General features: G+C 39.5%; 1 protein-coding gene across 2 annotated transcripts in view; it reads left to right on the top strand.

Moving 5' to 3' along the window:
- Positions 1–12,431, top strand: part of si:dkeyp-14d3.1 (transmembrane protein 132C) — a 179,862-nt gene that overhangs the window by 150,086 nt on the left and 17,345 nt on the right. For both annotated transcript variants that reach the window (XM_030418240.1, XM_030418241.1), the window contains 2 exons: positions 1,134–1,277; positions 10,221–10,429. In XM_030418240.1, coding sequence (XP_030274100.1) covers positions 1,134–1,277; positions 10,221–10,429 — 353 coding nt within the window. The remainder of the gene's footprint in view (positions 1–1,133; positions 1,278–10,220; positions 10,430–12,431) is intronic.

The following is a 12,431-nucleotide window of genomic DNA, read 5'->3' as shown; positions in this document are numbered from 1 at the left end:
TTGTTTAACAGCATTCAGTTCTGCCTTTGTGGTATATGAAGGCCACGCCTTCATGGACCACGTCCTTCAAGGGTTATTTATAATTGTTATACTGTTCACATATTGTTTTACAGATATTATCTCTACTTGTTTTCTGCTGCTGTGTGGTTAGGTTAAGGCAACAAAAATACTTGGTTAGGTTTAGGGAAAGAGGGTTTGGTCTGTATTTTTCAGTCGTTAAGTAGGAATGCTCTATGCAAAATATAATGGGACAATACAACCTTTTTTTCTGTTTTGCAGTTTGCTAGCATGTATTTATACCCTAAATCATAGTTATATTCTTGGTGCTCTTGCATTTAACTTTACCACATTTTTCCCAGTCACACATGCATTGTTGTTTGCACTTTGCATCCCAGCCTCAAAATGAATCAAAAGTGTGAAAAGACACCACGCACACCACTGAAGGTAGAAACGGCATTCACTATGTGCTCAACAAAAAGGTACTTTGAGACGTCTCGTGGCAGTACGCTAACCAGACAATTACACATGCATGAGAGGAGGGCAATCACACTGAGCACAGACTGCAGAGAGGGCAACCCTCAGCATCAAGCCTGGCTACAGGAACAGTCAGTGACTCTGTGTTATATTACTGATGATGTGTCTGAGTGGAAAAGCAAATGATTCATAGAAAAATGTTCATGTAATAGAACATGAATAATTTCAAACGTGAAATATAAATCTCCTACATTTCATTTGTCTCCTGGCAGTAAAATAAAATAAAAATGTGTCTCCTGCTCTATAAATTTCATGACTAGCCAGCCACAGTGCTATGCTAATTACTTTCAGTAAGCCATCTGAAGACTGTTGCACTGGGGGGAATGTTTTGCATTCATTCTAATAATTACATGCACAATAATTAGAGCAACACCACCATAGTTGCAACTCGAATTCAAACTCAAGAGTAGCTACTCAAAAATACATGCAAAATGCTGCATGTTGTACCTTCAAAACAAATGATTCTCCCCAGGAGAGCGACAATTCTTTTCTATTCTTTCAGAGTTAGTATTTACATATTATCTGCAGTTGGATGGATTAGAAGACGTGCCAGGCCCTCCACCGTTGCTCTGCTGATCTCTCTTTCTTTCTGTCTCCAGGATTCAGAGATTTTGAACACTGCCGTGCTGACTGGGAAGACAGTTGCTGTCCCAGTGAAGGTGGTGACCGTTGGAGTAGACGCCTCCGTTATGGATGTCTCAGAGGCAGCCAAGTGTCGCTCTACAGACGAAGATGTGGTCAAGGTCAGTGAGATGAATTGTTGAAAAAGAAACAAGCCTGTATGTGTGCAGAGTGAGTGTTTGAGTGTATTTTTTCACAGTTTCCAAAAGTATTTTCAAAAAACGTTTTACACCTGAGTTAGAGAAGTAGGTGTGTTGGTAAAAGCATATTGCTACCAAATGTAGGGGAAAACGATTTAGCGACTAAGTCACATGAAGCATTAGACAGGTCTGCACTTCACTTTGTAGACACAAAAATAGATCTGTTTGGAGTGATGAAAAGACTGTAACCAACTTCGAACTAATACAATAAACAAACATAAATGTGAGAATTATATCATGCCATCTCATTGGGTCCTCTTCTTCTGCAGTGGTGTAATGGTATCTGACTTGAAAATCAGTGCCACCAGGTGCTGTTTATCTTGAGGTGCCCAACTCCTAATAATTTTATAATGGCAGTGGTTTGAAACCCATATGTATTTGCATTTCTTTTGCAGACTTTCTGGGACTTTAGGTAAAATGTACAATCCTGTCCTGTTTCACTTATCTAATAAAAACATACCTTGCTATCAGCTGACTTCAAATACATTTCTGCTGCTGTTTTTCCACAGATTGCAATAAGTAAGTGTGTGAATGAACACTTTCAATATGGGCATGAAAGTCTTAAAACTTAAAATACTACAAACACTTATTTTACCTGCATTGATAAAGTTGTTGTTTTGATAAAAACAAATGTGCGACAGAAATAGCGTTAGCAGCTAAGTAATGACATAATGTGACATAAACGCAAAAGTTAACACTCCACTGAAAAGATGTTAGAATAGATCTGAGTAGAACTCAGTGAAGAGACCTTTCTCAAATGAATACAAAAGACAAACATAAATGTCATATTTACTTCATGTTACATTTCTTCTATTTGAGGTTTGACTGGTACTTCTTCTTCTGCATTGGTGTAAGAGTATCCAACTGGTAAATTAGCACCATCAGCTGTTTATCTCCTGGTATTTGCAGAACGGTTATGTATTGAAAAATTGAAAAACATGTTTATTTGCGTTCAATTTTGCAGATTTTCAGGAAATCTAATTAAACTCACAAACTTGGCTTTCATCACTTTTCTTAAAAAAACTTACCTTGTCAGCTGCTTACTTATGTTTTTCAATGATTTACAAAGGATTAATAGATTTTTAACATAAGCAACTAGAGTACTGTTCCTGCTGCTAACCCTTTTAGAAATTTTTAATTTTCAGTTTCTTATTTATGTTCATTTTATTTATGATATAGCCTCTGAATGTTGCACCAGACTGATGCATTTGACTTTTTTAATTCGCCAAATTTCCTTCCGGGGGGACATGTCCTTGAGGCTTCCATAGTCTCTGTGAGAAAAATCTGTTATGTCCATTCCCTTCCATAATTTTACATTTAGCAGACGCTTTTGTCCAAAGCAACTTACAGTAATTCATACATACATTCATACACTGATGGCGGTGACTACCATGCAAGGTGCCGACCAGCACATCAGGAGCCATTTTGGGTTTCGGTATCTTGCTCAAAAAACGAACCAACGACCTTCTGATAACAAGACGCTTGCTCTACCCCTGAGCCACAGCTGCCCAGTGGCAGTTTGCAAGTTGTTCCTGGGAAGAAGACAACTCAATTGTTATACCTAGCTAATGTCAAAATGATCTGAACAAGGAATGACAACAAATATGTGCATTTAACACTGACACTATTATTGTGGCGTTTTACAGACAAGCATTAAAGCTGATGTGAGGATAGATGAGAATATTAGCTATGTTTAGCGCATCTATATAAATCCTCCAGAATGGATAAACAAACACCAACAAACAACATGAAAGGGAGTGTTTGATATGTAGTGACTGCTGACAGGTTGCTCAAGATTTCCTTTATTTTTAGAGCCACTTTCAAACCTGGGGCACAAGGCATGCATGAATAAAAAGGCACTTACAGTTTTATCGAGTTGAGCCCTGGTATCTCTGGCTTTGGTCTCAAAACAAAAGAAGTCTCTCACCAGCAGAATCCCAATGACATCCTAATGATCCCTAGAAAAACATCACGTTGTCTGTGGTCTGTTTTCAAGTGGCTGAGAGATCAGTCTCAGTATTTAGAGACAGCATCCTGATATGCAAAGGGGTCCTTCCAATTGTGCTTCCTGTTTGAGATTGTCAAGGTGAGAAAGGATAGAGGGATGCAGCAAATCAAAACTCACTACACTTTAAAAGTGATAATGTAACAAAGTCAAAAGTAGTGGGGGATATTTTGCCACATCGATCCATTTCATCATGTCTGATTTGTGAGTTAGGGATGTTAAGTTCCAGAGGGAAATTAGATAACATTCAAAAGATCTTTAAAAAAATCCAGTCAGGGCACTCACTGGAGTATATTTACTGCTGATAACTCAGGACATTTTCTTTTAATCATAGTCTGCCCTCATGTATGTAAACATGACTAATTCATCTAATTTGGACCAGGGGAATTAGCGATACGTAAACAGAGAGTGACACTGAAGCTGAATAATGAATGACAGCTCACATTAAATTATGCTTTTATCCGCCTGTGGCCTTAAAATCAAAGTGAATTTGAAAGAAATACCCCAGGTCGCATGCTTTTTATTCAGACCTCTTCGGAGATTTGTCCCGCTTTAACAAGTTTTGTCTGACATGTTTAGGCTGAAAGCAGGCAGAGTGTTGATTCATTTGCATGCACATGTTTCTTTCCTGGTTCACTATGACTGTGTTGAATGTGAGTCGTTTACAGTATCGGATGGCTCGTGCACTTAATATTTTTATATCAACAATCACACGACTACTTGTATGTGAGTAGCATGGTTCAAAGTGACCAACCAACGCAAAATGATCACAGGATGAGGACTCTGCAGTTCCCCTCCTCTCAAAGCATTTAAGCGTCTTTCAGCTCAAGGCCTTTTTTGGTGTGTGTTGTTTTCAGCCGCAGCAGGCAGCCGCTTTTCTGCTGAAACCCCTTAAAAACCCTCTGTCAGCCACCCGCAGACAGACAAAGTTAGCAGCAGTCTAAAGAGAACATTGTAGCTTTTAAAAAAGCGAGGTCAGAGCAGGGGTTTCTGCAACTCTTCCAGCAATATAAGCAGATGGTTCAGGTGCTTCACAGCTCAAGGACAGTGCGTTTCCAGGGGAAACAAAGGCACTAATCCCGCTTTAAAGAAATCAGATATAAGATTTCTGTATTCAAAATATGTTCAAAACCAATTAAATCCAGAATTTAAGTTAAGGTACTGGTGTATTTCATTTTGTTGCCTGTCACTAATTTCTCATAGAGATTCAGAGACTATGGAAGAAAGCTGAAGAACGGGACTCAACATAACTTGATAAATAAAAGTTTAAAACATTACCTCATCCATGAACACTGCCTGGGTCACATTAGATATATTTTCAACATCAGTGGTGAGTGTTTAATGGTATGGTCACCACTACAGAATCAAATTATTACCCTGCGTGACTCATACAAGCATAGTGGGATAATTTATGTTATTTCTTATTCACCCCAAACAGCCAATAACTGTACTGTGTGTTCGATCACTTACCTCAGCACTCACCAGAGACTCCAGTTCGTGCTTCTCTTTTTCCCCTCTCTTCTCTGTCATGTTTCGTTCATGAAATGAAGAAGATTTCCCCTTCAGCTCCAGTCAGCAGTCAACATGACAAAACATTTGATGAACAGGAGTGACAATAAATACCCCTTATAATCCCAAAGATAAAAACGGAATCTCTGAGCTCTTCTCCCATCGATAAGCAGTTGAGATGTATGTGAAGCAAAATAGGATGTTACTTCTGGTGTTTATTCCTCAATAAGGCCTGGCTCTGCACATGATTCTCTCCTCCAGAGTTGTCCGTCTGTTGATTTGTGTTGATTGAGAGACCCCAGCAGAAGAAATCAAATATCATGCCTTTATAAGTAAAAACAAACCAATGTTTCGAAATTACTGTTTTCATCAGCGTTACAACGGACAAAGACTTTACGGCAAACACATACATAGTCAACCTAGACTTAGTTAAATATCTAGATATTTGATGCCAAATGAATCATAATGTTGCTCTATACCTGCTTCCTTTGTCAGAATAAATTGGCAATAATAACCAAAGTGTCTGTTTTTTTAGATTTTAGCCAGTATTGCAGGTTTAAAACTTGTGAATTAGTTATACCTTATAAATGTAGTGTTGTGCAGTGAATTTTGATTATTTTGGGGTGTCCAAAAGTTCTCTGGGTATTTTTTGGTATGAGGCCCATGTAGGTGTAGAAGTAACCTTTGACTCCTGAAACTTACTTTTTAAAGAGAAAATGTATATTACTTGCTCTCATGAAACAAGAAACAAAAATTTGAATAATCTGTATTAATGCATTTCCAAGCAAATCTCATTTAATCTAAACCGTGGTCTGTACTTAGTCAAGGTCATGCTACAAGCAGGCTTTTAAAACCACCGCTTCCATGGAGCAGGGCTATTAGAATATTTACAGGCCTTCCCCTTGCATTGAAATGAGTAGCGTAGCTTATGCAGAGGAGTCTGAGCAGCTTAATTGCTTCTGTCAAGCCAACTCTGTGTACAAGTCTGAGACAGGCTCACCCCACCTTCATCCTCCCTACTCCCATCGCTCATATCTGCCATGGATTGTATCTGTCTGGTGAGTTGTTAATTTCCTGGGCTAGATCCAGAGACAGCCTTAATGTCTTCGGTAAGTATTCTCCCGTTAGCTGCCTAATGTGTCTGATTAATGTGGCAGTGGATCCTCCTGGACGTTTATGATACTATGTGAATCAGAATGACGGAAAGTGTGTAATTCGTAGAGACAGTCCCACCCTCGGTCTGCCACAACACACATCCTGCTGGGAGAGTGTGCGAGGGGTTAAAAGGACCACTGATTAATTGAGGGTGTCTTTGTATGTTAAAATATTGATTTGGAGCCATGTCAGCCAATATTACAGCACAGCAGGAAGGTGTAAGCACGTCAGTGTAATGTGTTGGGATGGCTGGTTATCAATTGCATGTTTTCTGTAATTGTTTCTGCTAAGAGTGTTTGGGAATAGATCAAAGAAATGCCAGCAGGTGTTTAATTTCCCTGTCATGGGACATGCTGTGGCAGAGCTGCATGCTTATAAATCACACACTTATTTACACAGAACTTTTCCTGCAACAATTAAGGGTAAACTGACTTCATACAGCTTCCTGTTAATGTGGCAAGTGAAAGTCGACTGATAGAACACATGTATTTGCGAGAAACATCCATTTCATTTATCATTCCAGTCACTGTTAGATATGTACAAAGGTCCTGAGCTCAGAACACAACATTTCAGAAAATACAACATTTCAGTTTTCTGAAATGTTGTATTTTCGGCAATGTTGTTGTGTTTTCTGAAATATTGTTGTGTTTTCTGAAATCTGTATTTTGAAAAGTCGTCATGTTCTCTGAAAGGATGTTGTGTTTTGACCTTCAGGGCCACCACAGCTATCGTTGGTGAGCCTCACATGGAGCCCAGTTGTTATCTGGCAACCTCTTGCTGGTGCAGACAGGTCGCGGAGACCAAACTTGTGAGAAAACGTCAAAGACGAAGGGTCTGTCAAAGGCACTTCAGTATCAGCAGACTGAGTGCAGGGAAAGAGAAAGAGGCGAACAATGGGGGCTGATAAGGAGCAGGGACTCCTCTGACATCTTTATCAGTTCAAACACACTCTCACACAGGGAGCCCTGATGGAGCCCAATCTGCTCCATGACTGGCTGTAGCCAGTGGGGAAACACCGCCCTTGTAGAAATGTTCAAAAGCTTCATCAAGCAATTCTGTCACTGTTATGTTATGCAGCCTTAGTGCACAGTACTACTACTTATGATCTGTGCTTGTTATTAGCTGTGAATTTATAGGGGAAATATCCACTGATCCTGCTTGTGAATACAGGGCAAAAAGCAGGACATCAGGATTGGCTAGAGTCTTGAAAGATACCCTGCAGGAGGCTTTTCAGCTCTCTCACAGGGGTTTCAAGATTCGTGTTGGGTGCTCAGGCCACTGCACCTACATAAAGTCCACTGCTCTTTTTAGCTCACTGTTGGGTGGGAGACCTTTTTTTATTTTATGACTCATTCAAACTGGATACGTTGAAATCCTACCCAACAGCAGGACAGACGAAAAAAGGTCCTTTTAGTTTATTGACTCATGCAGGGATATATAGGGGCATCAGTTTTAGATTGAGACGTCATGCCCAGTTAAAGGTTGTTTGTGTTACTTGTTAAATTTGTTGGGATTCCATGTTCCATGTCTGTGGGCACACACTAAAAATAGTTCAATACATCACTTCAATTCCGACAGCCACACTGACACTTGTGTATTAGCCCAGGGGCTGATGTCATTAGCCATTAGGTCCCAATCTTTGATAAAAGCATTCCTAACATTTCTCTGTGACTCAGCTCTAGTGATCACACTCAGCCTCAGTGCTGTAGTGATGACTGCCTTTTCAAATCCAAAAATAGTGGTTGAATGTAACTAAGTACATGCATTAAAGTACTGTACTACAATTTCCATTTAATTCTACTTGACATGCCTACTACTACTCTCATAAATTTCAGATGAACTCATTTTCTTACATTGTTTATATTTTTTTAATTAATAAAGTAGTTAAGCCCATGATAGTATGCTCAAATGTCTTGTTTCGTACACAACCTAAAGATATTCTGTCAGAGAGGAGGAAAGAGACCAGAAATTATTCACATGTAAGCAAATGGAATCAGAGAAATTTAACTTATTTTTCTTAAGAATTAGTCAAACCACATGTATCTTTTTTCAGAATGGTTGGCAATTAATGTAATAATTCACAACTAATCGATTAATAGTTGCAGCTCTATGTGACACAGTACTGTGTTACTAATGTACATTACACAATGCAAATCTATAATTGGCTCCACATTGATGAATTGTGTATTAAAATATTCATACACGTACATGTTTGTTAGAAAAACCGTATCACTGTTAAAGGTGCCGTTCTGCATATTGAATGGCTTTTGATTCCTTTCTTTTTCTCTTTTTGCATAGATGTCTCTGTAGAAGGATTCAAGTACATTTGCCACGAGTAGAGTTGCCACATTATGAGATTTTCATGTTACGATAACCATCTCGTATGTAGAATTTTTGCTTTTTTTTAATAATTTCCCAAAATATTATATCCAGACAGACATTAAACATGATACAAACACGAAATATTACTCTTATATGTTACAGTTCAGTATCTTATATCGGTATCACTGCAGCTCTACCCACTACTGCAACTGGACCCATGATAGAAAAACAGCCTACATGATTAACTGTAAACCTCCCACTTTGCCCCTTTTGGGACAAACACAGCACTGACCAAGCAGGAGCAGGAGCTTACAATGACACGACAGGTGTTAGAAAATAAATGCCTATTTGGAATAGTTGTTAAGATTGGCAGGCGAGGCCAACTGGCTGCATAGCCTCCACTTTTAAATGGAATATAAACTGAGCCTCAAGATGCTTTTCAAAGACATCCAAAATGTGTTTATTCTACTTTGCAAATTGGAAAAATATTCACAAAGATGCAGCATCATTATAGTGTTTCCTTACACGAAAGCAACCAGATTCCAAATGTCAGATTTACTTTAAAAGTGGGATAAGTGGTTCTGTCCGAATGACGGTAGGTGCCTGAATTCATTGTACAGCTGCAGGAAGATCCATTATGTTGCTCTTAAATTTAGTGAGGGAGTGAGCGAAAACCTTAGGGGTGTTGTGTTTCCAAAGCATTTACAGTACATTCCCTTTAGGTAGCAGCAAACCTAAATTATGTTTCTCAAGCAACAGTTCTCACCACATGGATCAACGAAAAAACAACAGCCTTCAACTGGAAGGTCTCTGATGAAGCAAAACCTCAAACCACACACTGCTTCTGTGAGAAGAGTCCACAGTGCAAAGTGTAAAATCAATGCAACAAATCTCCAAATATCCGCTTTTAGTTAAACAAACCAACCAATATTTTCCACATAAACTCTGCTGGCTTTACTCTAGAGGTGATGCGAAAGCAATAGAATCTGTCACACACAAAGTTTTCTGGTCACAGAGGATATCCTGCCGCGACTTCGTGATGAATGGCTGTTTATGGTTTTATCTCACTGTGGAGAAACAACTTGGAAGGAGGGGGAAAAAAAGGATATTTCCCCAGACCATCTAATTCCATCTGGTTCCAGCCATGGTAGTCTGCTATATGATGGGATCAATAGGATTGACAAAGAGCCCCAAAACAGGGTATCTCTGTTTAAGACATACTGATTAATTACCTTAGATTGTGTGTGTGTCAGCTGGATATTCCTCTTGAGATCCTCTGTGGCTTTTTGTGTGTGTGAGTGTGGAGTGTGTGTCTGTTTCATGTGTTTTTAAAGAGAGAGCGACAGAATGCTGGGTATTAATCAAACGCTGGTACGAGTAAAGAACGATGCTAAGACAGTCCGCAACAAAGAGTTGTGTCCTTCAATGGCACAAAATTGGCCCGCCCATTCCTTTTATAATGCAATTTATGAAACAGATGGCTTTGGATTTGGTCATTTCGTCAAGAGACAACCTCTCTTCTCTAACTAGATTCCATCTGTTGGTTCTTCTTTTAGCCACAGGCAGAACTATAATAGAAGAGCCGACTACGACCTGTTTTCCCTTAGGTTCAAAGACGTCCTAGCTGCCCTCCTCTCTCTTACCCTGAGTGTGGAGCAGATAGAGGACCTTTCATCTTGTTCAAAGTAGTTACAGCAGTACTGTATCAGTGGAGGAGAGCTCAGGAGTGTAAAGCCTTATAATCAACTCGAGGGCCTGGCCTACAGTGCGCGCTGTACAGTATATTGCACATTGTAATTGACTGTGTAGTCATCTGGTGCAACCGTCAGAAGAGCTCAACTAAAATACTGCCTCTCTTAATCCCCACCATGCAGGTGTCAGACAGGTGTGACTACATTTTCGTGAATGGCAAAGAGATGAAGGGCAAGGTGAAGATGATGGTGAACTTCACCTACGGCTACCTGAGCGCTCACCTGGAGCTCAACGTGTGGATCCCTCGACTCCCGCTCCAGATTGAGGTGTCAGACACAGAGCTGAGCCAGATCAAAGGGTGGAGGGTCCCCATCACGGCCACCAGTCAGAGGTACAGTACCGCATCTGTCAGGTCCACTGCATTGTGTCTGTGAGTTCTGCTCTCTTCTCTAAGTTTTCAATCTCTGGGACTACATCAGAAGTCTCTTGAGCCTTTGACAGACTCAACGATGACACATCTTGTAGCTAAGTCACCATTTCTTAGAATTTGTCAGGACGAGATGAAACCAGAGAAATACACACAAACACATTTGTTCCAATGTTTATTTACAATAAAGAAGTAATCTGGGGGGTATTTAAATATCTACTTGGATGGAATATACATGTAGTGGTTTTTGCAGTACTAGTCCAACCAAGCCCGTTTTTCCTCCGCACATTGCAGGTGCTCCATCGGTAGTTAGCCCCACCAACTTTTCCCAGGTTTATTTCTTTTTACTCACGAACCTCTCCACCGCATCAAAAATGTTCCTGCCCATCGTCGTCCCATGCATGGCAGCTACATCAACGCCTCTTATGAAAATGGACAGATGCGCTGTATCCATGCATTCTGCCTTTTAATTCTTGGACAATTTTCTGTTTTTCTCTCGCATACCAGTGTTCTGTGCAAGTATTGTTGTGTTTCTCGCCTATATCTCCACTCAAAGTAAGGTGGGTCGTTTGAGACTCAGAACACAGGATGTGGGGCGTGGAGGTTGGCTCTGCAGTGATTGGCTTTAGTGCGCACAAATTCAGGGGGCGTGGCTATGGTGGCTATGGTTGACAATGCTGGTGGAATTCGTAAATCATTTATTAAATCATTTATTAATGGTATTTTGGTAGTCCAAACAAATCCAAGGTTGCACAACCAGCTGCCATGTTGAAAATCTCAGGCCAGTCTGATCTTGATCTGCAGAGATATTTGAGGCACACACACACACACATACACACACACACACACACACACACACACACACACACAGCTTTCTTGTTTTAATAGATAGATATTTCAATTTCTCCAATGTAGAACTGTATTAGTGACTTAATCAATGTGTCGATTAAAAGAAAATCCAACATCTTGACCCCAGGACAATTTAAGAATGTAGAAAGAACGACTGACTCTTCCTCTTTCAAAATAAAAGATAAATGTCCCACACTTAAGAAACTTGCCACGATCTACAGTCAGTCCTCAGGTAGTTCCTGATTTTTACCGACTGATCACAATGTCTTTGTCACTTCCTTTAATGGACTGTGGGTCAACATAATCTTACAGGATCTATAATGACTGGATGTTTTTGGTAAAGCCATTTTTTGATTTACAATAGGCAACCAGGTAGCAAAATGTTCTATTTTTTTACAGATCTCACCATGTCTGGTTACTGATGACAACTTATACAATCAACAATACAAAGCTCATGATTTTATTTCATGATCGTTCATTACACTGGTCATTATAGATAACCAATAGTAACACTTTATGATTGACATCATCAAAAAATGGTAAATGTATGGTTCATTAAACTTTATTTAATAGTTATTTCACTAAAAGCGAACAGTCAAATAACTCATAAAACATTTATCAACCATTTTTTACTGTCAGATTGCAAACTGTGTTCATAACCCTTTGTAAATGGTTATTAAATTCTGTGTAGATTACATTTACGTTATTTGGATCATCATTATAAAGTTGCAATTGATTCTCATTAACCTCTACAAGGCTTAACAAATGGCTTAAAAATATTGTTTTTATGTTTGTTAAGAGTTATCATTATTATTATTATTATTATTATTATTATTATCATTATTACTAATTGTTACCTAATCAATCAATCAATCAGGCCCCGTGTCCACGTAGCGTTATCTTTATGAGCACCAGCATCCTTTTTCAACTGTTTCTAATAAGGAGCGAGCGTATGTGGCCACCCAGAGGAAAAGTGCTGCTCCCAGCGTAATTTTTCAGACCGCTCTGCAAGTTTTTAAGCAAACAAGCATATATTTGATCAGATGTAGCCTCCTGCCCTGCTAATCCAGAAAATCGAGGAGAGGCTTGTTCTGGCTGCGCCTGTCTGTCCTGAGCT

The sequence above is a fragment of the Sparus aurata genome, chromosome 5 (genome assembly GCF_900880675.1).
Source record: "Sparus aurata chromosome 5, fSpaAur1.1, whole genome shotgun sequence".
Taxonomy (NCBI): domain Eukaryota; kingdom Metazoa; phylum Chordata; class Actinopteri; order Spariformes; family Sparidae; genus Sparus; species Sparus aurata.
Note: the sequence above shows the minus strand (reverse complement) of the source record. Positions and strands in the feature narration are given on the sequence as shown.